The 26,915-nt window shown below is 45.6% G+C and overlaps 1 protein-coding gene across 2 annotated transcripts in view; it reads left to right on the top strand.

Annotated features, from left to right (window-relative positions):
• The window catches only part of dnai1.2 (dynein, axonemal, intermediate chain 1, paralog 2), a 610,660-nt gene that overhangs the window by 396,760 nt on the left and 186,985 nt on the right, over nucleotides 1-26,915 (top strand). For both annotated transcript variants that reach the window (XM_070868013.1, XM_070868021.1), the window contains exons 17-18: nucleotides 15,629-15,777; nucleotides 18,217-18,316. In XM_070868013.1, the coding sequence (XP_070724114.1) occupies nucleotides 15,629-15,777; nucleotides 18,217-18,316 (249 nt within the window). The remainder of the gene's footprint in view (nucleotides 1-15,628; nucleotides 15,778-18,216; nucleotides 18,317-26,915) is intronic.

Raw genomic sequence — 26,915 nt, 5'->3', positions numbered from 1 at the left:
CTCCCTTTGATGGTGCTCTGCCATGGCTTTACAGTTCCATTTCCTTCCTTCTCCTTCTTCTTTTGGCAGCTGCAGTTACAATTGGCTTGAAAATAAGTGCACCTCTCCTTTAACTACTTAATAAAGCCTGTGCCATTCATGACTGAGAATTAGACTGGCCTTGATATTGGTCCACCTGTTGAGCGTAAAGCCAAGGAGCAGCAGTCTTAGCACTGAAATAAAGACTATAGTCATGTTAATGAGGAGCCAGCACAAACTTTGCGTGCTACCTAGACCATTTTGAGATGGCGCAGCCTTAACACTGCCCATTTTGTAGCTGTATCCAATTTCTGGGCCTCAGTAATTGGAGAGAGTACAGAGAAGTGCTACACAGTTGACCCCAGAACATAAGGGAATTATGTTTAAGGAAAGATTGACTACCCTGTGGCTGTTCTCTACTGAAAAGAGAAGACAGAGAAGGGATATGATAGAAGAGTTGAAAATTCTAAAAGGTTTGGAAAAATTGGATCCGTAAGCTTTTCTGATGCATAGTAGACACATGACTAAGGTCAGTACATATGGAATTAAGGGACAAGTACCAGAATGGATAGCAAGCTAGCTACAAAACAGAGAATAGGGGTTAAAGGTAGCTACTCAGACTGGCAAATGGTGGGAAGTGGTGTTCCACAAGGATTGATGCTGGGAGCACTGGCTGAAAGAGGGGCAGGTTTGGCAGATCAATATTTCATGTTACAGGAGTTTTAGACAAGACAGAGAGGGGGGTAAAAAGGGAGGGGGTCGCGGTATTAATTAAATAAACTATTACAGTGGTGAGGAGGGATGATATGTTAGAGGGATCATCAAATGAGGCCATATGGATCGAATTGAAAAATAAAAAAGGGGCGATCACACTGCTGAGTGTGTATTATAGACCCCCAAACAGTGGGCGGGAGATAGAGGAGCAAATATAGAAACATAGAAAATAGGTGCAGGAGTAGGCCATTCGGCCCTTTGAACCTGCACCGCCATTCAATGAGTTCATGGCTGAACATGCAACTTCAGTACCCCATTCCTGCTTTCTCGCCATACCCCTTGATCCCCCTAGTAGTAAGGACTACATCTAACTCCTTTTTGAATATATTTAGTGAATTGGCCTCAACAACTTTCTGTGGTAGAGAATTCCACAGGTTCACCACTCTCTGGGTGAAGAAGTTTCTCCTCATCTCAGTCCTAAATGGCTTACCCCTTATCCTTAGACTGTGACCCCTGGTTCTGGACTTCCCCAACATTGGGAACATTCTTCCTGCATCTAACCTGTCTAAACCCGTCAGAATTTTAAACGTTGCCATAGTTGAATAGCTGTCAATATTTGCAAGGTGTGAGATGTGGGTGTGAGTCTTGCTGCAGTGGTAAAGTTGTGAGGGTGAAGTGAAGCTCTGATTGTGAGGTGTGAGTGGTGATTGGTAGAGATTGTTGGTAGATGAGTTTTGGCAGTGTGGTGCATTGAATAGTGTGTGAGGCTTGTGGTGCAAATGGTGTCATAGTGCATTTGCTGAAGCCTTCACTCATCTTGACCACTCGTGTGAGGTCATTAAACTTCTTTCAGCACTGGATGGCCGACCTTGGCACCACAGTGCTGGCTGTCACATGGGCGACTATCTCCTCCCACATCCTTCGGGAGGTGTGTGTCAAGGGCTTCCTTCTAGTCTGTGAGAAAAGAACAGCTTGCCTCCTCTCCATTGCCATAACCAGTGCCTCAGAGAATCTCCGGTCTCCCTCCCTTTGAGGGTGCTCTGCCATGGCTTTACAGTTCCTTTTACTTCTTTCTCCTTCTTCTTTTGGCAGCTGCAGTTAAAACTGGCTTGCCAATAAGTGCACCTCTCCTTATGTAGGCAAATTGCTATGGTCCAAAAAACATACGGTAATAATAGTAGGGCATTTTAATCATCCAAATATTGATTGGGACATATATAGTGTGAAGAATATAGAGGGTGCAGAATTCTTAAAATGCATTCAAGAGAACTTTTTTAGTCAGTATGTAAGAAGCCCAACACTAGAGGGGGCAGTTTTGGATTTAGTTTTGGGGAATGAAGCTGGGCAGGTTGAAGGGGTATTAGTGGGCGAGCACTTGGGTGCCAGTGACCATAATTCAGTCAGATGCAAGCTGGTTATGGATAAGGACAAGTATAGGTCTGGAATAAAAGTACCAAATTGGGGAAAAGCTAATTTTGCTAAGTTAAGGAGTGATTTGGCCACAGTGGACTGGAAACAGCTACTTGTGCATAAATCAGTGTCAGAACAGTGGGAGGTATTCAAGGAGGAGATCCGGAAAGCTCAGGCCAAACATGTGCCCTTAAAGAAAAAGGGTGAGAATAACAATTCTCGAATCCCCTGGATGTTTAGGGACTTACAGGGGAGGATAAAGAAAAAAAGGGAAGCTTATGTTATATACCAATGGCTAATTACTATAGAACCTCTGGAGGAATATAGAAAGTTAAGAGGCAAAATTAAAAAGGATATTAGAAATGCTAAGAGAGAGCGGGAAAAATTCTTGGCTAGTAAAATTAAGGAAAACCCTAAGATGTTCTATAAATATATTAAGAGTAAAAGGGTAACTAAAGAAAGGATAGGGCGTAGTAGAGACCATGAGGGTAATCTTTGTGTGGAGGTGGAAGATGTTGGTAAGGTTCTAAAAGAATACTTTGCAACTGTTTTCACAAAGGAAAGGGGCAATGCAGAGTAGGAGTGTGATATTCTGGATGAAATAAACATAGTGAGAGAGGAAGTATGAAGGGGTTTAGCAGCTTTGAAAGTAGATAAATCCCCAGGCCCAGATGAAATGCATCCCAGGCTGTTGAGCGAAGTAAAAGAGGAAATAGCAGAGGCCTTGACCATCATTTTCCAGTCCTCTTTAGATTTGGGCATGTTACCGGAGGATTGGAGGACTGCTAATGTGGTAGCCTTGTTTAAGAAGGGAGAAAGGGATAGGCCGAGTAATTACAGGCCTATCAGCCTAACCTCAGTGGTGGGAAAATTATTGGAAAAAACCTGAAAGACAGGATAAATCTACATTTGGAAAGGCAAGGATTAATTAGGAACAGTCAGCACGGATTTGTTAAGGGAAGATCATGTTTGACTAACCTGATTGAATTTTTTGAGGAGGTAACCAAGGGGTTCGATGAGGGTAGTGTGTACGATGTAGTATATATGGACTTTAACAAAGCTTTTGATAAGGTCCCACATGGTAGGCTGGTCATGAAAGTTAAAACCCATGGGATCCAGGACAAAGTAGCAAGTTGGATCCAAAATTGGCTTGGAGGTAGGAAGCAAAGGGTAATGATTGATGGATGTTTTTGTGACTGGAAGGATGTTTCCAGTAGAGTTCCGCAGGGCTCAGTACTGGGTCCCTTGCTTTTTGTGGTATATATCAACGTTTTAGATTTGAATACAGAGAGTATGATTGAGAAGTTTGCATATGACACTAAAATTGGCAATGTGGTTGATAATGAAGAGGAAAGTCATGGGCAGCATAAGAACATAAGAACATAAGAATTAGGAACAGGAGTAGGCCATCTAGCCCCTCGAGCCTGCTCCGCCATTCAATAAGATCATGGCTGATCTGGTCGTGGACTCAGCTCCACTTACCCGCCCTCTCCCCGTAACCCTTAATTCCCTTATTGCTTAAAAATCTATCAATCTTTGACTTGAAAACATTCAATGAGCTAGCCTCAACTGCTTCCTTGGGCAGAGAATTCCACAGATTCACAACCCTCTGGGAGAAGAAATTCTTTCTCAACTCGGTTTTAAATTGGCTCCTCCGTATTTTGAGGCTGTGCCCCCTAGTTCTAGTCTCCCCCACCAATGGAAACAACCTCTCTGCCTCTATCTTGTCTATCCCTTTCATGATTTTAAATGTTTCTATAAGATCACCCCTCATCCTTCTGAACTCCAAGGAGTAAAGACCCAGTCTACTCAATCTATCATCATAAGGTAACCCCCTCATTTCTCGAATCAGCCTAGTGAATCGTCTCTGTACCCCTTCCAAAGCTAGTATATCCTTCCTTAAGTAAGGTGACCAAAACTGCACGCAGTACTCCAGGTGCGGCCTTACCAATACCTTATACAGTTGCAGCAACACCTCCCTGCTTTTGTACTCCATCCCTTTCGCAATGAAGGCCAACATTCCATTTGCCTTCCTGATTACCTGCTGCACCTGCAAACTAACCTTTTGGGACCCCCAGGTCCCTCTGCACCACAGCATGTTGTAATTTCTCCCCATTCAAATAATATTCCCTTTTACTGTTTTTTTTCCCAAGGTGGATGACCTCACACTTTCCGACATTGTATTCCATCTGCCAAACCTTAGCCCATTCGCTTAACCTATCCAAATCTCCTTGCAGCCTCTCTGAGTCCTCTACACAACCCGCTTTCCCACTAATCTTAGTGTCATCTGCAAATTTTGTTGCACTACACTCTATCCCCTCTTCTAGGTCATCTATGTATATTGTAAACAGTTGTGATCCCAGTACTGATCCCTGTGGCACACCACTAACCACTGATTTCCAACCGGAAAAGGACCCATTTATCCCGACTCTCTGCTTTCTGTTCGCCAGCCAATTCTCTATCCATGCTAATACATTTCCTCTGACTCCGCGTACCTTTATCTTCTGCAGTAACCTTTTGTGTGGCACCTTATCGAATGCCTTTTGGAAATCTAAATACACCACATCCATCGGTACACCTCTATCCACCATGCTCGTTATATCCTCAAAGAATTCCAGTAAGTTAGTTAAACATGATTTCCTTTTCATGAATCCATGCTGCGTCTGCTTGATTGCACTATTCCTATCCAGATGTCCCGCTATTTCTTCCTTAATGATAGTTTCAAGCATTTTCCCCACTACAGATGTTAAACTAACCGGCCTATAGTTACCTGCCTTTTGCCTGCCCCCTTTTTAAGCAGAGGCGTTACATTAGCTGCTTTCCAATCCGCTGGTATCTCCCCAGAGTCCAGAGAATTTTGGTAGATTATAACAAATGCATCTGCTATAACTTCCGCCATCTCTTTTAATACCCTGGGATGCATTTCATCAGGACCAGGGGACTTGTCTACCTTCAGTCCCATTAGTCTGTCCAGCACTACCTCCCTAGTGATAGTGATCATCTCAAGGTCCTCCCTTCCCACATTCCTATGACCAGCAATTTTTGGCATGGTTTTTGTGTCTTCCACTGTGAAGACGGAAGCAAAATAATTGTTTAAGGTCTCAGCCATTTCCACATTTCCCGTTATTAATTCCCCCTTTTCATCTTCTAAGGGACCAACATTTACTTTAGTCACTCTTTTCCGTTTTATATATCTGTAAAAGCTTTTACTATCTGTTTTTATGTTTTGCGCAAGTTTACCTTCGTAATCTATCTTCCCTTTCTTTATTGCTTTTTTAGTCATTCTTTGCTGTTGCTTAAAATTTTCCCAATCCTCTAGTTTCCCACTAACCTTGGCCACCTTATACGCATTGGTCTTTGATTTGATACTTTCCTTTATTTCCTTGGTTATCCACGGCTGGTTATCTCTTCTCTTGCCGCCCTTCTTTTTCACTGGAATATATTTTTGTTGCGCATTATGAAAGAGCTCCTTAAAAGTCCTCCACTGTTCCTCAATTGTGCCACCGTTTAGTCCTTGTTTCCAGTCTACTTTAGCCAACTCTGCCCTCATCCCACTGTAGTCCCCTTTGTTTAAGCATAGTACGCTCGTTTCTGACACAACTTCCTCTTCCTCAATCTGTATTACAAATTCAACCATCTTGTGATCACTCATTCCGAGAGGATCTTTTACGAGGAGATTGTTTATTTTTCCTGTCTCGTTACACAGGATCAGATACAAAATGGCTTGCTCCCTTGTAGGCTCTGTTACATACTGTTGTAAGAAACAATCCCGTATGCATTCTATGAATTCCTCCTCCAGGCTACCCCCTGCGATTTGATTTGACCAATCGATATGCAGGTTAAAATCCCCCATAACTACTGCCGTTCCTTTTTCACATGCCTCCATTATTCCATTGATTATTGCCCGCCCCACCATGAAGTTATTATTTGGGGGCCTATAAACTACGCCGACCAGTGACTTTTTCCCCTTACTATCTGTAATCTCCACCCACAATGATTCAACATTTTGTTCATTGGAGCCAATATCATCCCTCACAACTGCCCTGATATCATCCTTTATTAACAGAGCTACCCCACCTCCTTTCCCTTCTTGCCTATCTTTCTGAATCGTCAGATACCCCTGTATGTTTAATTCCCAGTCTTGGCCACCTTGCAAGCAGGAGGATATCAATCTACTGGTCAGGTGGACAGAGTAGTGACAAATGGAATTTAATTCAGAGAAGTGTGAGTTAATGCACTTTGGGAGGGCTAATAAGGATAGGGTATACACATTAAGCGGTCGGTCACTTAATAGTGTAGATGAACAAAGGGACCTTAGAGTGCTTGTCCACAGATCCTTGAAAGTAGCAGGCCAGGTGGATAAGGTGGTTAAGAAGGCATACGGAATGCTTGCCTTTATTGGACGAGGCATAGAATATAAGATTAGGGAGGTTATGCTTAAATTGTATAATACTTTTGTTAGGCCACAGCTAGAGTACTGCGTGCAGTTCTGGTCACCGTATTATAGGAAGGACATGATTGCACTAGAGAGGATGCAGAGGAGATTTACTAGGATGCTGCCTGGAATGGAGAATCTTAGTTATGAGGACAGATTGGATAGGCTGAGTTTGTTCTCATTGGAACAGAGGAGGTTGAGAGGAGACCTCATTGAGGTGTACAAAATATTAAGGGGCCTCGATATTGTGGATAGCAAGGGCCTATTTCCATTGGTAGATGGGTCTATTATGAGGTAGCATAGTATTAAGGTGGTTGGTTCAGAGGGGATTTGAGGGTGGGCTTCTTGATGCAGAGGGTTGTGGGGATCTGGAACTCACTACCTGGAAGAGTGGTAGATGCAGAAACCTTCACCACATTTAAAAGATGGTTGGATGGGCACTTAGGTGCCGTAACCTGCAGGGTTACGGACCTAGAGCTGGTAATTGGGATTAGACTGGATTACCTCTTGTAAGAGGTATGATGGTACATACTGCAGGGAATCAAATACGGCCAGGGTGATCTCCTGGACTAGTTTCGATTGCCTGGATGGGTCGCAGAGGAATTTTCCCAGATTTTTTTCCCCAAATTGGCCTGGGTTTTTATCTGGTTTTTGCCTCTCCCATGGGCTCCGGTTGGGGTGGAGTGTCGAATGTTTCAGTATAAGGGGTGTCGCAGTTGTGTGGGGCAGACTGGTTGGGCTGTGTGCTCTTTACCTTTCCGCCATTGTTCATTGTTCATAAGTTTATATGTAACTTTCAGGGCTGCTGACTGCGGGCCGTGCGGCTCTTTGTCAGCCGGCGTGGACACGATGGGCCGAAATGGCCTCCTTCTGCGTTATAAATTTCTATGTTCTATGTTTCTAACAATTCGGGTCTCCATATTATAAAAAGGATATCGAAGCACTGAGGAAGGTGCAAAAATACTAGGATGTATGTCACTGGAACTGAACGGTTACACCTATCAGAGAAGGTTATCAAAGACTCAGAATGATACAGCACAGAAGGAGGCTATTCAGCCCATCATGTCTGTGCCAGTTCTTTGGTAGAGCTATCCAATTAATCCCACTGCTCTGCAATTTTCCTATAGCCCTGTAAATTTATTCCCTTCAAATATTTATCCAGTTCTTTTGTGAATGTTGCTATTGAATCTGTTCTCACCACCCTTTCAGGCAGTGCATTCCAGATCGTAACATCTCGCTGTGTAACAATGGGGTAGAAATTGCCCCACCCCGTTTCAATGGTTTTTACCGCAGCTGATGTTCAGGTCACCTCTTGAGCGACATTCGGCTCTTTGTTTTTTTTCTTTTAGATCCGGAACTCGATCATAATGTGGGCAGTGACTTCCCCTAAGGGGCAGATACGCGGCGGTGACAGCAACTGAGGGGCGGAGGTTAGGGGCCGTGCAGAGTGACAGCCGTGATGATGTCATCATTGCACCGTGTCACCATGGCTCTCCGTCACTTAAAGGGGAGAGCCTTTACGATTATAAAACTTAGGCCCACAGGGCCATAGGGAGGATTTCAGCCGGCCCAAGAGGGGGGGTGCCAGGCTGTAAATGGCGGCTCGGCCGAACCCGGGGGCATATTTGTTGGGCCGATATGGCAGTCGGTCGACAAAAAAAAAACATGGCGACCGCGGCAATGCGCCCTCCCCTTTAAGGGAAGCCGCATTGCCGCTGCAGACAGCCACAGCCTCACTGGACCATGGGGAAAAAGCTTGTTTGGGCACCGCCAGGCAGGCCGAAGATTTTCCGAGGGGAATGTCGGGTGGTTAGATCGGCAGTGTGCACGGCGATGACGCGCTTAAGACGGATCGTTCGGGGGGGAATCAGGGCATCATCAGAAAAACTCGAGAGGCCAGTTAGAAACATAGAAACATAGAAAATAGGTGCAGGAGTAGGCCATTCGGCCCTTCAAGCCTGCACCGCCATTCAATGAGTTTATGGCTGAACATGCAACTTCAGTACTCCATTCCTGCTTTCTCGCCATATTCCTTGATCCCCCTAGTAGTAAGGACTACATCCAACTCCTTTTTGAATATATTTAGCGAATTGGCCTCAACAACTTTCTGTGGTAGAGAATTCCACAGGTTCACCACTCTCTGGGTAAAGAAGTTTCTCCTCATCTCGGTCCTAAATGGCTTACCCCTTATCATTAGACTGTGACCCCTGGTTCTGGACTTCCCCAACATTGGGAACATTCTTCCTGCACCTAACCTGTCGAAATCCGTCAGAATTTTAAACGTTTCTATGAGATCCCCTCTCATTCTTCTGAACTCCAGTGAATACAAGCCCAGTTGATCCAGTCTTTCTTGATATGTCAGTCCCGCCATCCCGGGAATCAGTCTGGTGAACCTTCGCTGCACTCCCTCAATAGCAAGAATGTCCTTCCTCAAGTTAGGAGACCAAAACTGTACACAATACTCCAGGTGTGGCCTCACCAAGGCCCTGTACAACTGTAGCAACACCTGCCCCTGTACTCAAATCCCCTCGCTATGAAGGCTAACATGCCATTTGCTTTTTTAACCGCCTGCTGTACCTGCATGCCAACCTTCAATGACTGATGTACCATGACACCCAGGTCTCGTTGCATCTCCCCTTTTCCTAATATGTCACCATTCAGATAATAGTCTGTCTCTCTGTTTTTACCACCAAAGTGGATAACCTCACATTTATCCACATTATACTTCATCTGCCATGCATTTGCCCACTCACCTAACCTATCCAAGTCACTCTGCAGCCTCATAGCATCCTCCTCACAGCTCACACTGCCACCCAACTTAGTGTCATCCGCAAATTTGGAGATACTACATTTAATCCCCTCGTCTAAATCATTAATGTACAATGTAAACAGCTGTGGCTCCAGCACAGAACCTTGCGGTACCCCACTAGTCACTGCCTGCCATTCTGAAAAGTACCCATTTACTCCTACTCTTTGCTTCCTGTCTGACAACCAGTTCTCAATCCATGTCAGCACACTACCTCCAATCCCATGTGCTTTAACTTTGCACATTAATCTCTTGTGTGGGACCTTGGCGAAAGTCTTCTGAAAGTCCAAATACACCACATCAACTGGTTCTCCCTTGTCCACTCTACTGGAAACATCCTCAAAAAATTCCAGAAGATTTGTCAAGCATGATTTCCCTTTCACAAATCCATGCTGACTTGGACCTATCATGTCACCTTTTTCCAAATGCGCTGGTATGACATCCTTAATAATTGATTCCATCATTTTACCCACTACTGATGTCAGGCTGACCGGTCTATAATTCCCTGTTTTCTCTCTCCCTTCTTTTTTAAAAAGTGGGGTTACATTGGCTACCCTCCACTCGATAGGAACTGATCCAGAGTCTATGGAATGTTGGAAAATGACTGTCAATGCATCCGCTATTTCCAAGGCCACCTCCTTAAGTACTCTGGGATGCAGACCATCAGGCCCTGGGGATTTATTGGCCTTCAATCCCATCAATTTCCCCAACACAATTTCCTGACTAATAAGGATTTCCCTCAGTTCCTCCTTCTTACTAGACCCTCTGACCCCTTTTATATCCGGAAGGTTGTTTGTGTCCTCCTTAGTGAATACCGAACCAAAGTACTTGTTCAATTGGTCTGCCATTTCTTTGTTCCCCGTTATGACTTCCCCTGATTCTGACTGCAGGGGACCTATGTTTGTCTTTACTAACCTTTTTCTCTTTACATATCTATAGAAACTTTTGCAGTCCGTCTTAATGTTCCCTGCAAGCTTGCTCTCGTACTCTATTTTCCCTGCCCTAATCAAACCCTTTGTCTTCCTCTGCTGAGTTCTAAATTTTTCCCAGTCCCCAGGTTCACTGCTATTTCTGGCCAATTTGTATGCCACTTCCTTGGCTTTAATACTATCACTGATTTCCCTTGATAGCCACGGTTGAGCCACCTTCCCTTTTTTATTTTTATGCCAGACAGGGATGTACAATTGTTGTAGTTCATCCATGCGGTCTCTAAATGTCTGCCATTGCCCATCCACAGTCAACTCCTTAAGTATCATTTGCCAATCTATCCTAGCCAATTCACGCCTCATACCTTCAAAGTTACCCTTCTTTAAGTTCTGGACTATGGTCTCTGAATTAACTGTTTCATTCTCCATCCTAATCTAGAATTCCACCATATTATGGTCACTCTTCCCCAAGGGGCCTCGCACAACGAGATTGCTAATTAATCCTCTCTCATTACACAACACCCAGTCTAAGGTGGCCTCCCCCCTAGTTGGTGCCTCGACATATTGGTCTAGAAAACCATCCCTTATGCACTCCAGGAAATCCTCCTCCACCGTATTGCTTCCAGTTTGGTTAGCCCAATCTACGTGCATATTAAAGTCACCCATGATAACTGCTGCACCTTTATTGCATGCACCCCTAATTTCCTGTTTGATGCCCTCCCCAACATCACTACTACTGTTTGGAGGTCTGTACACAACTCCCACTAAAGTTTTTTGCCCTTTGGTGTTCTGCAGCTCTACCCATATAGATTCCACATCATCCAAGCTAATGTCCTTCCTAACTATTGCATTAATCTCCTCTTTAACCAGCAATGCTACCCCACCTCCTTTTCCTTTTATTCTATCCTTGGGCTATCAGCGGCCATTCCACCCACAAGTCTGTGGCCACTCCACTCCACAACGTGGCCACCGATTTGCAACGGTAACAGGCCTTAAGGAAAGGGGCAATTTCAGTCCCAATATGTTTCCTCATGTCGCCTCTGGTTCTTTTGCCAATCACCTTAAATCTGTGTCCTCTGGTTGCTGACTCTTCTGCCACTATAAAGGTTAAAGGTTTAAGTAACTTCCTTGCATTATGTACTCTATTACTCTATTAATAAAGCCATGATCCCATATACTTTTTTAACAGCCTTTTCACCTTGTCCTGCCACCTTCAAAGATTTGTGTACATGTACCATCAGGTCTCTCTGTTTCTGCACTTCCTTTAAAATTGTACCATTTAGTTCAATTTAGAAGAATGAAAGGGGATCTCATCGAAACACAGAAAATTCTGATGGGATTGGACAGGTTAGATGAAAGAAGAATGTTCCCGATTTTGGGGAAGTCCAGAACCAGGTGTCACAGTCTAAGGATAAGGGGTAAGCCATTTAGGACCGAGATGAGGAGAAACTTCTTCACTCAGAGAATTGTGAACCTGTGGAATTCTCTACCACAGAAAGTTGTTGAGGCCAATTCGTTACATATATTCAAAAGGGAGTTAGATGTGGCCCTTACGGCTAAAGGGATCAAGGGGTATGGAGAGAAAGCAGGAAAGGGGTACTGAAGTTGCATGATCAGCCATGATCATATTGAATGGTGGTGCAGGCTAGAAGGGCCGAATGGCCTACTCCTGCACCTATTTTCTATGTTTCTATGTTTCATGTTGCCTCTCCTCATTCTTCCTACTAAAGTATAACTCGTCACACTTCTGTGTTCAATTTCATCTGCCATTTGTCTGCCCATTTCACCAGTCTGTCTAGGTCCTCCTGAAGTCTTTTGCTATTTGCCTCATTGTTTGTTACATTTCCAAGTTTTGTATCATCTGCAATCATTGAAATTATGCCCTGTACACCCAAGTCCCGGTCATTAATTATCAAAAAGAACAATGGTCCTAATGCCAACCCCTGGGGAACACCACTGTAGACTTCCCTCCAGTCTGAAAAACAAATGTTCTTTACAACTCTCTGCTTTCTTTCCTTTAGCCAATTTTATATCCATGCTGCCATTGTCCCTTTAATCCAATGAGCTTTAATTTTGTTAATAAGTCTGTTTTGTGGTACTTTGTCAAATACCTTTCGAATGTCCAATTACAAAACATCAACCCACTCTCTGGTTAAAGAAGTTTCTCCTGAATTCCCTGGGACCTCCTCAGAATCCAGGGAATTTTGGGAGATTACAACCAGTGCATCTACTATCTCTGCAGCCACTTCTTTTAAGACCCTTGGATTTAAGCCATCAGGTCCAGGGAATTTGACCACTTTTAGTCCCATTATTTTACCAAGTACTACTTCAAGTGATAGTGATTGTATTAAGTTCCTCCCTCGCTATAGCCCTTTGATTATCCATTATTGAGATATTTTTAGTGTCTTCTACCATGAAGACCGATACAAAATATTTGTTCAATGTCTCTGCCATTTCCCTGTTCACCATTATTAATTCCCCAGTCTCATCCTCCAGGGGACCAACATTTACTTGAGCCACTCTTTTCCTTTTTATGTTCCTGTAGTAACTCTTACTATCTGAGCCGCTGCTCAGGAGTCCGTACCTCCACGACCACGGTTTTAGGTGGCAGGTGGAGGAGAGGGCTGTGTTTGGCAAGGTGACCAGAGTCAAGGACCTACTGGATGGCAGAAGAGCAAGTTGAATGGCGCCAGAGGAGCTGGCACAGCGCCCATCCATGGCCGACGTTCGGCTCGCAGCCAAAGCTATTGAGTCGCTAAAAGTGGCACTCGGCCCTGACTCCACTAGGTGTTTCGAGGAGGCTCAAGCACGTGGAGCGATTCCTTCTGAACTGACCCCCATCTGAACAGAATTCCTCATCAGCGCCAAGCCCCAAAACCTCCCTCCGGAGCCAGCACCTCACAACTTGAGCCGCCTTTGGGAAATCCCTTCACTGCCTTTCAGCTCTGCGCGGAGGGGATTCCTATATGGGCTGCTCTTGCACACCCTCCATTTTTCCATCCGGACACACCATGGCATACCATCTTGCCGTCCGGAGGAGGCGGGGTCCCCAATGGAGGATTCTCTATGGGGGAGTCCTCCCTTTATCTATTAGTGACTTGGCCTGGAGGGTGTTGGATGAGGCAGTCCCGTGCAATAAGTTTTTAAGTCGGATCATGGACTTCCTGACTGCCTGCATTTTCTGCGGTCTGGAGGAGTCCGTGTTCCACATTTTTATACAGTGCCTGAGGTTGCAGCCCCTCTTCCACTATTTGAAGGGGGTGCTCCTCGATTTCTGGCTGTACTTCAGTCTCATACTCCTGATCTTTGGGCACCCGGTGCAGATAGGAGCGGCAGGTCAGAGGGCTTCCTCGTAGGACAGCTCATATATCTGGCCATGGTGACCATTAACATGTCCAAGCAGCGGGCCCGATTGCCTGCCTCTCTTCCGCGGCTACATTCGTGCCAGGGTGTCCCTGGAGATGGAGCACGCAGATCTACCGATACGCTCGCAGCCTTCCGCGAGAGGTGGGCACCGGATGGTCTGGAGTGCATCATTACAGAACGGATCATAATTTTAATTTGATTTGTCAAGGTTGCCTTAAAGTTTATTTGTTACTTTGTGGGTTCCAGTGCCCTTACTAAAAGGGGCACTTGACTTAGTTACAATTTAAAATTGTTGTAGAGCTGTTGAGTTGGGAGTGGCTTAGCCATTCATGTGATGGTCACAAGACTCAATAAAATCTCAGCCAGTTGGGTTTGGGGGATTCACGATGAGGCAGATAGTTGTGAGCCTGGTGGCTAAACTTGTAATGTGCACTGTGATTGATAAACCTTTTGCCAATAAACCAACCAGTTCTTCATAGCAATGTATTGCTATGAATTCTTAAGCAAAGAACCCATGAAGCAAATACATTACAGCAAGGGCTTCTTATGCTCACTTAATACAAAAGTAAAATACTGCAGCGTATCTCACCTTCCGAATCTCCCACCATCGACATCCCGGGGGTCATCATTGACCAGAAACTTAACTGGACCAACCACGTTATACTGTGATTACAAGAGCAGGTCAGAGGCTTAGTATTCAATGCGGAGTGTCTCACCTCCTGACTCCCCAAAGCCTTTCCACCATCTACACGGGACAAGTCAGGAGTGATGGAATACTCTCCACTTGCTTGGATGAGTGCAATTCCAGCAACACTCAAGAAGCTTGACAGCATCCAGGACAAAACAGGAACCTCATCCATCACCTTAAATATTCACTCCCTCCACCACCGGTGCACCGTGGCTGCAGTGTGTACCATCTACAAGATGCACTGCAGCAAATCACTAAGGCTTCTTCAGCAGCACTTCCCAAACCCACCACCTCTACCACCTAGAAGGACAAGGGCAGCAGGCGCATGGCAACACCAACACCTGTAAGTTTACCTCCAAGTTACACACCATCCTGATTTGGAAATATATAACTGTTCCTTCATCTTTTCTGGGTCATGATCCTGGCACTCCCTCCCTAACAGCACTGTGGGAATACCTTCACCACAAGGACTGCAGCGGATCAAGAAGGTGCCTCATCACCACCTTCTCGAGGGCAATTAGGGATGGGCAATAAATGTTGTCTTTGCCAGCGACGCCCACATTCCAGTAACAAATTTTTAAAAATCAGAAAACCTGGACACAGCCTTCTGGTGCTGAGACAGCATCCTTGGTTATAAATGCTTGCATCCTCACAGTCAAAGTATTGGATGTGACAAGCGACAAGCGACAAGCGACAAGCGACAAGCGACAAGCGACAAGCGACAAGCGACAAGCGACAAGCGACAAGCGACTCTCACAATCACCTCAATCCTCCTACAACAACCTTCAACTCAAATGTGTGCAAGGCTCCTTTAAATAGGCGAGCTGAAGGCAAGTCATCAGTGATGTCATCAGACCTGCTCCAGTTAATTGGCCACATGACTCAGTCAATCGATCAAGTTAAGTTAAACACACATGCGTACTGATGGAAAGTTTGCGATGGCAAACCGCTATACGGCGCCCACTCAAGATAAGAATTCAGCCCATTACTTTCAGTGCAGTCAGCTAGATGGAGTACAATGTTGTTTTCTGGTATGTTACATTCCTATGTTCCCATGACAACCACACCAAGAGAAATAGAAAACAGTAAACTGAACACAAAAAAGATAAGAAATTGTAAAGAGTTATATATTGTCTGAACCATGTACAAAGCACCAAAATACTTCAAAGTTGAGGCTAAAAACTGCTCAAGTTTTACTCTTATTCTGCCACTTTGTGTATATTATCCTAACATTATAAATAATTTGTTACTGTTGTATTCTTTAGTGCTCCAAAGCCTATTCAAGTGAGTTTCTGGATACATATGATGCCCATCATATGGCAGTGGATGCCTTACGCTGGAATACCTTCCATCCAGAGATCTTTATTTCCTGTAGTTCTGATTGGACAGTGAAGATTTGGGATCACAATTTAAAGTAAGTGAAAGTTGAGAAGGAGAGTGTCTCGTTGTATCGTTGGGCAAATGCACCAATTAATACGTAGACCTCTTCAGTCTCACTCATTGGGCTCAAGTTTCAGCCTGAGTTGCTCCTATTTTTTTAGCAACTAGTTTAGAATGGAGCATCTTAGAAATTGCAATTCTCGGCATTTAGTTTGCTCCAGTTCAAGTGAGTTAGAATAGTTCCATTTTAGAACAGATTTTTTTTCAAAAGGGGACGTGTCCAGCCACTTACACCTGTTTTGAAAGTTTAGGCAGCAAAAACTTACACCAAACTAACTTAGAATGGAGTACGTGTAGATTTTTGTACGCTCAGAAAAACCTTGCCTACACTTATAAATCAGGCGTAGGGAACGGGGGGGAGGGGGAGGAAAGTTTACAAACACTTCAGTTTTACAAATAAAGAGCCATCATCAATAATAAATGATAAATAAATCAATAAATCAACCAATAAATCAATCAAAAAGAATAAAAAAATTAAAAAATCAGTAAATAAAAAATTACGTTTCTACTCACCGACTGCAGCACCGGGAGCCCTCCAACAGCATGCTGGGACGCCCCCCCCCCCCCCCCCCCCACCCCCGGCAGTGTCTCTCTCTCTCTCTGTCAGTGTCTCTCTCTCTGTCTCTGTCGGTGTCTCTGTGTTTCTGATAGCGAGGGGTGGGGGGAGGAAGGGGGGGAGGTGGAGGAAGGGGGGCGAGGGAGAGGAGGGGGAAGAGAGAGGGAGAGGAGGGGGAAGAGGGAGGGAGAGGAGGGGGGAAGAGGAGGGGGAAAGAGGATGAAGAGGAAAGAAAGAGAGGGAAGAGGGAGGGTAGAGAAGGGGGGAGGGAGGGAAGAGAGGAGGGGGTGGATGGAGGGAAGAGAGAGGGAGGGAGGGAGGGAAGAGAGGGGGAGTGAGGGAAGAGGAGGAGGGAGTGAGGGAAGAGGAGGAGGGAGGGAGGGAAGAGGAGGGGGGAGAGGGAGGAAAGAGGAGAGGGGGGGAAGAGGGTGGGGAAGAGGAGAGTGTGGGGAAGAGAGGAGAGGGGGGGAAGAGAGGAGAGGGAGGGGAAGAGGAGAGGGGAGGGAGCGGGGAGAGGGTAGGGGAGAGCTGGAGCGGGATTTGAACGGCCGGTGGGGTGGGGGGGGGGGAAGCCGGAGCGGGACTTGAACGGCCGGTGGGGCGGGGGGAGCCGGAGCGGGACTTGAACGCAAGGGAGGGAGGGCGGCGCGGGGGGAGCCAAAGCGGGACCTGAACGGCGGTGGGGTCCGGAGTGGGACCTGAACGGGAGGGGGGGCGGTGGTGGTGGGGATCCGGAGATCCGGAGCGGGACTTGAATGGAGGGGGGGAGCGGGAGCTGAAGCTGAAGAGGAGGGAGGCCTGAGTTCGATCTTCGCCGCCCCGGTGAACCCATTCGGCCAGGGCTAGGGGCGCGTGCTTCAGGCCCCTCCCACATAGCCTCGGGGGCCTGGAGCTACTGTACATGCGCCAAGCATGAAGACATCCTGAAGAGCACGCAGACTCACAAGGTAAGTTTTCGCCACCCTTTTTCTTCTAGAAAGTCGGCACACCTTATCGAGATGCGCCGTTTTTCCAGAGGGCGGAAACTTGGGCCCATTAGGAGGGATTCTCAATCAGTTTGCTTTCAAAATGAAACCTATCTGTTGAAAATAAACATAACTATTTATTTATAGGATTTGCAACCTATCTTGCTCCTTGTAATCATAAATTGATTACAATTACTCCTGGCCGCTGTGGATAGAGGGCCTATATTGCAGTGTTGACCCCCTGCACAAAGCTGGAGTGCTGTGTGTGAGACCCTCAGTGCCCTTCCCTGGCTGAGCCATTTGTGTTAGTCCTGAGGCAGTTTTACCATTTGTTAAGGTTATGAATGTGAATTTAACAGCTGAATATTCACATTTGGAACTTATTTAAAATTTGAATATTTCTTAAAAGGCATAAAGAGCTTCAGTGTGCATGGTCCCATTAATTTTCAAATTTCTTCATTGTCTACAATTCCTTGCGAGCCCTACAACTTCGCTCCTAGAGGCTGTGGGAAGCTCCAACGCCATCCCTGGACAGAGACTTCATCCCGGATCCCTCCAGCAATGCCAGCAGTTACATGGAAGGTGAGCGCTGCACCACCTATCTCCATGTCCCCAGCACAATTTCACTTGCTTAGTATTGCGGCCATTTCCAGAGGCCATTAACTGCAGTTGCTGGTGACACCGGCAACTTTGCTGACGATCCCGAATTTTTTCCGTATCAGTGTTCCTACAAAACTTCAGTGCAGTACTGTACAGTGACAGATATCAACTCTGCTGAAAAAGAATGCTAGGAACAGGCTATTCTAAGAAATGCGCCGACCCAAGAAACCAATAAGTGTTTTAATGTAAGTTTACATTACTTTAATTACGGTTGATATGTGTTCTTTTTCAGGAACCCAATGTTCACTTTTGATCTTAATTCACCGGTTGGAGATGTTACCTGGTCACCATACTCTTCAACTGTTTTTGCGGCAGTTACAACAGATGGAAAGGTAATTTTTTATATTATGTGAAGACTCAATGTCAGACTCAGTCAACGTTTTAAATTATTATATTTACTATGTTAAAGGCACTATATAAATGCAAGTTGTTATTATTGGCTGATAACTTGAGGATAAACAATGCTGGAGAACAGAGACATTTTGCTCTGTAATTTCGGTAGCATAGGTCATCATTTTGGCATGAGGAATCGTGTAAAATCGTGATTAATTTCTGGATATCCCTGAATTATTGTAACAATCTAAATGCCTATCTTCCAGCATCCTGCAGTTCAGGGAGAAGTGGTTCATGACTCAATACAAATTTGGGCAGTTTTATGATTGAAGTCTACTGGAAACCAAATTAAGAATGTCAAACCAACAATCTATATTAATGACTTGGAAGAAGAGACCGAGTGTAAAGTAGTCAAGTTTGCTGATGATACAAAGATGGGAGGAAAAACAATGTGAGGAGCACACAAAAAATCTGCAAAAGGACATAGACAGACTAAGTGATTGGGCAAAAATTTGGCAGATGGAGTATAATGTTGGAAAGTGTAAGGTCATGCACTTTGGCAGAAAAAATTAAAGAGCAAGTTATTATTTAAATGGAGAAAAATTGCAAAATGCTGCAGTACAACAGGACCTGGGGGCACTTGTGCACGAAACACAAAAGGTTAGTATGCAGGTACAGCAAGTGATCAGGAAGGCCAATGGAATCTTGGCCTTTATTGCAAAGGGGATGGAGTATAAAAGCAGGGAAGTCTTGCTACAGTTATACAGGGTATTGGTGAGGCCACACCTGTAATACTGCATGCAGTTTTGCTTTGTTATGTATTAATGCTTAGGGGTCACCAGACACCAGAGGGTGCTGCGGTCGGAGGTCATCGAGTTGTACGCATGTAGCATGTGTGCTTGGTCACCTGTATATAAGCTGGGTGTCACGCAAGCACTCTCAGGCTGGAATAAAGATGGATCAGGTTGCACCTGAGTGCGTTTATAGTAACCAGACTCTTGAGTCATTACAATTGGTGACGAGGTAATTTAAGAACCTTCACATGCACAGTGGGCACGGTTGGAATCCTGGAGAGATTCATGAAGGGCGAGGATTGGACCGATTTTGTCGACCACCTGGATCAGTATTTTGTGGCCAACGGCATAGAGGCAGAGGCCTACGCGGTTAAGCGCAGGGCATTTCTCCTCACCGTTTGTGGTCTGAAAGTTTACGGCCACATGAAGAATCCTCTCTTGCCTGTACGTTCGGCGGAAAAAGGGTACGAGGAATTGTGTACGTTGGTGGGTAACCATCTGAAGCCACAAGAGGGGATCATCATATCACGCTACTGTTTTTACACGGATGTTCATGCTGAGGGCTAGAGCGTGTCGGGATTTGTCGCCGACCTGCGACGTCTTGCTGAGCCGTGTAAGTTCGGGAACATGCTGGAAGACATCAGCCATGATGCGATCCTCAGGAAGCTGTTGGCTGCAGAGACGCTGGATTTGAAAAAGGCCATCGCAGCTGCCCAGGCATGCATGACGACGGATGATAATTTGAGGCAGATATCATCGATGAGTCGGAGTTCCACGGCAAGTACTGTAAACAAGATGGTGTTGTTTTCAGGCAGAGCTGCTTACGCGAAATTTGCCGCTGTTCAGAGCCCGCCAACTGGTTCGAACCAGATTTTACCCTGTTGCCGTTGTGGGGGCAATCATCGGCCTCATCAGTGTCGGTTTAGACAATGGATGTTCGAAAGTGGGGCATCTTCACAGGATGTGTCCACAACGGAGCAAGCGTGGTGCGGCACATCATGTGGTTGAAGAGGACCAGTTCAGTGATGGCCCGGATACACAACCCGAGGAGGAAGTGCATGGACTGTATTCGTTCCTGAGCAAGAACCAGCCAATAGTCGTTAATGTGAAGCTGAATGGCATGCCTATATCAATGGAGCTGGACATGGGTGTGAGCCAGTTGATAATGAGCCAAAGGACATTCGACAAGCTGTGGGACACTAAGGCTGCATAACCGAAGCAGAGTCCACTCATGCCAGGTTGCGTACGTACACTAAGGAACTCATATCGGTGCTTAGTCGTGCAGCAATCGAGGTGTCATATGACAGTGTAGTTCACGAGCTACCATTATGGATCGTCTCAGGTAATGGTCCAACGCTGTTTGGCAGGAATTGGCTCGAGAAAATCAAGCTGAACTGGAATGATGTCAAGATATTGTCCTCGGTGGATGATACTTCGTGTGCTCAAGTATTGAAAAAGTTTCCTTCTTTGTTTGAACCGGGCATTGATAATTTTACGGGAGCCAAGGTGCAGATTCATCTGGATTCCAATGCAAGGCCTATCACAAAGCTCGGTCTGTTCTGTACATGATGAGGGAGAAGATTGAAATTGAGCTTGACAGATTCCAGCGTGAAGGGATTATATCACCGGTCGAGTTTAATGAGTGGGCTAGTCCCATTGTTCCTGTGTTGAAGAGTGATGGCACTGTCAGGATTTGTGGAGACTACAAGATTTCGATTAACCGATTTTTGAAACAGGATCAATATCCGTTACCAAGGGCTGATGACCTGTTCGCCATGCTAGCTGGTAGAAAGTAATTCACGAAACTGGATCTGACGTCAGCCTATATGACCCAGGAGCTTGTCCGACACTTTGAAGAAACTACATCAACACCCATAAAGGACTGTTCGTCTACAATTGGTGTCCTTTTGGGATTTGCTTGGCTGCAGCCATATTTCAGAGGAATATGAGAGTTTACTGAAGTCCATTCCCAGAACTGTCATGTTTCAAGATGACATTCTGGTTACAGGTCGGAGCACTGTGAAACATCTGAACAATCTTGAAGAAGTCCTACAGCGTCTGGTCAAAGTGGTACTCAGGTTGAAACGTTCGAAGTGTGTATTCATGGCACCTGAAGTCGAATTCCTCGGGAGGAAGATTGCTGCTGATGGCATCAGACCCACTGATTCAAAAACCGAGGCCATCAAAAATGCACCCAGGCCTCAGAATGCGATGGAGCGGCATTCGTTCTTTGAGGTACTCAACTAATTTGGTAATTTCTTACCCAGATTGAGCACTTTACTAGAGCCACTGCATGTGTTACTAAGAAAAGGCGACAACTAGGTCTTGGATGCTTCTCAAGATAGAGCCTTTGAGAAAGTCAAGAATCTGCTTTGTTCAACCAAATTGCTTGTTCATTATGATCCGTGTAAGCGTCTTGTATTGGCCTGTGATGCTTCATCATATGGGGTTGGCTGCGTACTCCAACAAGCAAATGAATCGGGCAAGCTACAACCTGCTGCGTATGCTTCGATATGTTTGTCTAAGCGGAAACAGCTGACAGTATGGTAGAGAAAGAAGCTTTGGCCTGTGTTTATGGTGCAAAAAAAAATGCACCAGTACCTGTTTGGTCTTCGTTTTGAACTAGAAATGGATCACAAGCCACTCATTTCATTGTTTGCAGAAAACAAAGGTAATAATACCAATGCATCATCCTGCATTCAAAGGTGGGCGCTGACATTGTCTGCCTATGATTACATCATCCGTCATAGACCTGATACTGAGAATTGTGCCGATGCACTGAGTCATCTGCCCTTACCCACAACTGAGATGGAGATGCCTCAACCTGCAGATCTACTGTTAGTAATGGATGCTTTTGAGAGTGAAGGAACCCCTGTAACTGCTCAACAAGTTAGGATCTGGACCAGCCATGACCCTATTTTATCAGTGTGTAGTCGGTGGTGATTGGTCTGTCATACCTATGGAGATGCGTGAGAAAACCAAACCTTACAACCGTCGCAAGAATGAGCTGTCCATTCAGTCAGATTGTTTACTGTGAGGTAATCATGTAATCATGCCCAAGAAAGGCTGAGAAAAATTTGTACATGAACTTCCTAGCACTCATCCTGGTATTGTTATGATGAAGTCTATTGCTAGGTCTCATGTATGGTGGCCTGGAATTGACTCTGATCTGAAATCATGCATGCAGCAGTGCAATATTTGCATGCAGCTTAGTAAAGTACCAGCGGAATCTCTGCTGAGTCTTTGGTCGTGGCCATCCAAACCAAGGTCAAGGATCCATATTGATTTTGCCGGCCCGTTCCTAGGAAAGATGTTTTTTGTCGTAGTAGATACATATTCTAAGTGGATAGAGTGTGTTATTATGTCATCCAGCACGTCTACAGCTACCATTGAGAGCCTTTATATCATGTTTGCTACTCATGGTTTGCCTGACATTGTTGTGAGCGACAATGGATCTTGCTTCACAAGTCTTGAGTTCCAGGAGTTCACGAAACTCAATGGCATCAGACATGTGAGATCAGCTCCATTCAAGCCTGCTTCTAATTGTCAAGCAGAGCGTGCCGTTCAAACGATCAAGCAAAGTATGAAATGTGTAACTCAGGGCTCACTGCAGAGACGGTTGTCATGTATATTGCTCAGTTGCAGGTCAAGACCTCATACGCTTACTGGGGTTCCTCCTGCTGAACTACTGATGAAGAGAAATCTCAAGACCAGTCTTTCTCTTGTTCATCCTGATTTAAATGATCATGTTGAAAACAGACGTCAAAGTCAGCAATGGTGTCATGATCGTATTGCCGTGTCACGTGACATCTCGGTCAACGATCCGGTTTATGTACTGAACTATGGTCAAGGTCCAAAGTGGATCGCCGGTATTGTTACAGCCAAGGAGGATAACAGAGTGTTTATTGTCGTGCTCAAGAATGGGCAAACATGCAGGAAACTCCTTGAGCAGGTTGAACTGCGGCAGACGGATGAATTGGAACCGAGTGAGGAAGATGCAGTCAGTGACCAACCAACCATTGTTCACTCATCAGAGGACTCTGCTGACATTACTGACTGTGAACCTTCAGTCTCTGATGTGGTCATGACCACTCCCATCAGATCGGCTACTCAGCCCTCAGTTTCAACAGACTCAGAACGCTCGCCCAGCGCCAAAGTTGAACTGAGACGATCAACTCGTGAGAGGAAAGCCCCAGACCATCTTAATTTGTAAAAAGACTGTTGTTAAGATTTTAAAAGGGGGCTGTTGTTATGTATTAATGCTTGGGGGTCACCAGACAGCAGAGGGCGCCGCAGTCGGAGGGCATCGGGCTGTACGCATGTGGCATGTGTGCTTGGTCACCTGTATATAAAGTGGGTGTCTTTGTCACGCAGGCACTCTCAGGCTGGAATAAAGATGGATCAGGTTGCACCTAAGTGAGCTTACAGTAACCAGATTCTTGAGTCATTATAGGTTTCCATATTTACGAAAGGATATACTTGCTTTGGAGGCAGTTCAAAGAAGGTTCACGAGGTTGATTCCGGGGATGAGGGGGTTGACTGATGAGGAAAGGTTGAGTAGGTTGGGCCTCTACTCATTGGAATTCGGAAGAATGAGAGGTGATCTTATCGAAACGTATAAGATTATGAGGGGGCTTGACAAGGTGGATGCAGAGAGGATGTTTCCACTGATAGGGGAGACTAGAACTAGGGGGCATAATCTTAGAATAAGGTGCCGCCCATTTAAAATTTAGATGAGGAGAAATTTCTTCTCTCAGAGCGTTGTAAATCTGTGGAATTCGCTGCCTCTAAGAGCTGTGGAAACTTGGACATTGAATAAATTTAAGACAGAAATAGACAGTTTCTTAAATGATAAGGGAATAAGGGGTTATGGGGAGCGGGCAGGGAAGTGGACCTGAGTCCATGATCGGATTAGCCATGTTCGTATTAAATGGCGGAGCAGGCTCGAGGGGCCGTATGGCCTACTGGTGCTCCTATTTCTTATGTTCTTAAACTTTATTTCATTTATTACCATTAACAGTTCTAATAAGAGATCTTCCCACAGGCTAGGTTTTATCCTGGTTCTGGGGAGGTAGAATATATATAATTTTTACTATACTTGCGTGCAATATTATCTAGCATTTTCCATAGAGATGACTTTATGTGACAAAATCAAAGCAGGCCAAATAAGTTATGCTCATTCATGCCCTTTTAATGCTGGGGACTTCATCTTGAGATAAGCCCAAGTATGATGGGCTCACTCTCAATTTTATATTATACACACATTAGATGGAATTACATACTGGATTTTATTTTTTGAGCATTTATTTCAAAAGGGTAATTGTCGGAGTAAAAGTTCCACTGTGTTTAGCCGATTTTTCAGGCATTATATGGATGCTAAATCGACCACTTTTGCAGTGGGATATCCCGCGCCAGAAGTGCACCCAAAATGCGGAGGCTGGCACATTGGTTCGGGCGATCCATAAGCATCCCTGGCTCCATAGGCATCCCTGTTGGCAGCCTGAAATGAACGCTTGGCTGATTATAATGTGCAACTAGGGGTTCTGTGCTTGAATTAGGACCCTTTTGGGAAATTGGTGCTTGGAAGGGTCTGAATCCCTCATTCTTTAAGCCTGCCCAGCAAAATGTTATAGGAACGCTCAGGAGGCAGGCTGAAGCAGCAACATTTAAACAGATCCTCATTTAAGCTAATTCTCCTGTTAGTCAATTTCGGCTGATGGAATTTTGGAGCCATTTTCTGGCTGTTTTAGCTGAGTTTTGGCAGTTTTTGAGAGTACAGAGCTTTTGGAGAGCTGACTTTTGACTGCGGTAGTTTTTGGAAATATGAGGATGTTGCTGGAATTGCCATTGAGGCTGCCACACCAGGGGGGAAGCATCAGCAGTGGCAAGCAAGGCAGGACACACCTATGGAGTCTCAAGAAGAAAGTGAAAGAGGGTGGGATGAAATTAACCATGCAATCCCTTAGTGCCTGGCCTCTGTGCTCATTTACCTATTCTGGTGCTCCTTTGAGGTGGTTCCCTTATCACTGGAGCCTGGAAAATAGAAGGTTGCTGATCATCCACCAAAGCCATTTGAGATGGCAGTGGTGGGTGATCTCAAGCAGCTCCGGCCACTGAGGGTCCAGCTGCAGACTGCTGTATCTCAGCGTCAGCTAACTAGGTGTTAGAATCATAGGGCTAGACTTTCCACATCGCTGGGCTAGTGCCCATATATCACCCAACAATGGAAAGTTGGGACACATCGCTGAGCTTATTGCCGACATGTCACCTGGCGCAACTTTCAGCTCACATCGCCAAGGTGATCGCTGAGGTGATCGCCCACACATCGCCCAGCCCAACTTTCGGCACATCGCCGGGCTGATCACTCGCCGAGAACATCGCTGGAGAATATTGTCTGGCCTTCCTCACAGAACTAAGCACTAGGGACGCCATTTTGAACGTCGGTGGAAGGCAGGAGGCCCCTTAAACAGGGGCTTAGATAGTTTGTGAATTATTTAAGGGCCTTTTAAAGATAGATACACTCACAATTAAACGTTTTGTTATATTTCTATAAATAATTGACATTTCTTGGTCTGGCCTGGACATTGTAGAACAACAGTTGCACTAATGTTCTATTTTAACTTACATTATTAGAAGACACTGCACAACAATTATAAAGTGAAATAAAAAGGTTTTAATAAAACTTTTGAATGTAATTTTTCAATTACAAACACCAAAACACCCTCCCACCCACAGCCCAACAGTGAAACAACAACACCAACAATAAATGTGAACAATAGAAACAATATTAAAAAGAGTGCACCCTCCTCTCTACCTGCGGCCACGTTTCCCTCCAGATCCTGCACCCCCCCCGCCCCACCCATGTCGTTGCCCCACCCAGCCGTTTTGGTCCCCGGGTACTGCTGCGAAGCCGGCGTGCAGTGGGCAATGGCAAGACTTCCTGCCGTGGTGGGGGACATGCTGGGACGATCGCCTGTTGGGGGGTGTTGGCGGGGAAGACAAAACAGGGGGATCGCCTTCCGAGTCAGGAGGTGGTGCATCATCCTGACCCGCCTGTGTGCCGGTGCTTATGGTCAAGGAGCTCGGGGTGCAGCGCCGTGTACCACCAAGAACGCATGCCGCATGGCATGGTTGGAGGCGGAGATTCCACGCAACTCCAGGATTATCTGCTGCGTTACCTCCACTTGGCTAGCAGACACCTGGGAGAATTCCTGCATGAACCCCACAAACACCTGGAGCTCCTCATGCTGGATCGCGACAGATTCCTCGCACAGTTGTGCCAGGCGCTCCACGCGCTGGTCCAGGGTAGGCCTTTGCTCAAGCCACTGACCTGGCCTCTGTGGAGTCTGCAACAGCACCAATGCGCGCCTTGGCGTTGCCAACTGCATGCCACTTGGTTCCGGTACCTCCTCAGTTGGGATCCCCATCGTGGCCGCAGGTTCCCCAGACAGAGGGATGCAAGGGGCATCCTCCTCTGTCTCCAGGTATTCCTCCACCTCCTCGGGCCTGGTGGTCTCCTCTTCTTCACCTGTGGTGAATGACACATGCAGTGGGTCAGGTCCATGTGAACGTCTGTCCTCCCGTTGCGCCTCTGGAGCTAGTAAAGCTGCAAGACACAACTGAGATTATTAGAGTAGAAAACATCGTTGCACTGCACTGGCATACGTAGGAGGAACAGCAATAATCCCATAAATGTGACAGAGAAACGTTACATATTAATGCATCATATGGTGGTATCTATGGCAATATTTCTATGTGGAAATCATTGCTCCAGAGAGCTGTGGAGGATGGATCAGTCACAGAT

The sequence above is a fragment of the Pristiophorus japonicus genome, chromosome 2 (genome assembly GCF_044704955.1).
Source record: "Pristiophorus japonicus isolate sPriJap1 chromosome 2, sPriJap1.hap1, whole genome shotgun sequence".
Classification (NCBI taxonomy): domain Eukaryota; kingdom Metazoa; phylum Chordata; class Chondrichthyes; family Pristiophoridae; genus Pristiophorus; species Pristiophorus japonicus.
This window is presented reverse-complemented; position numbering and strand designations above follow the sequence as displayed.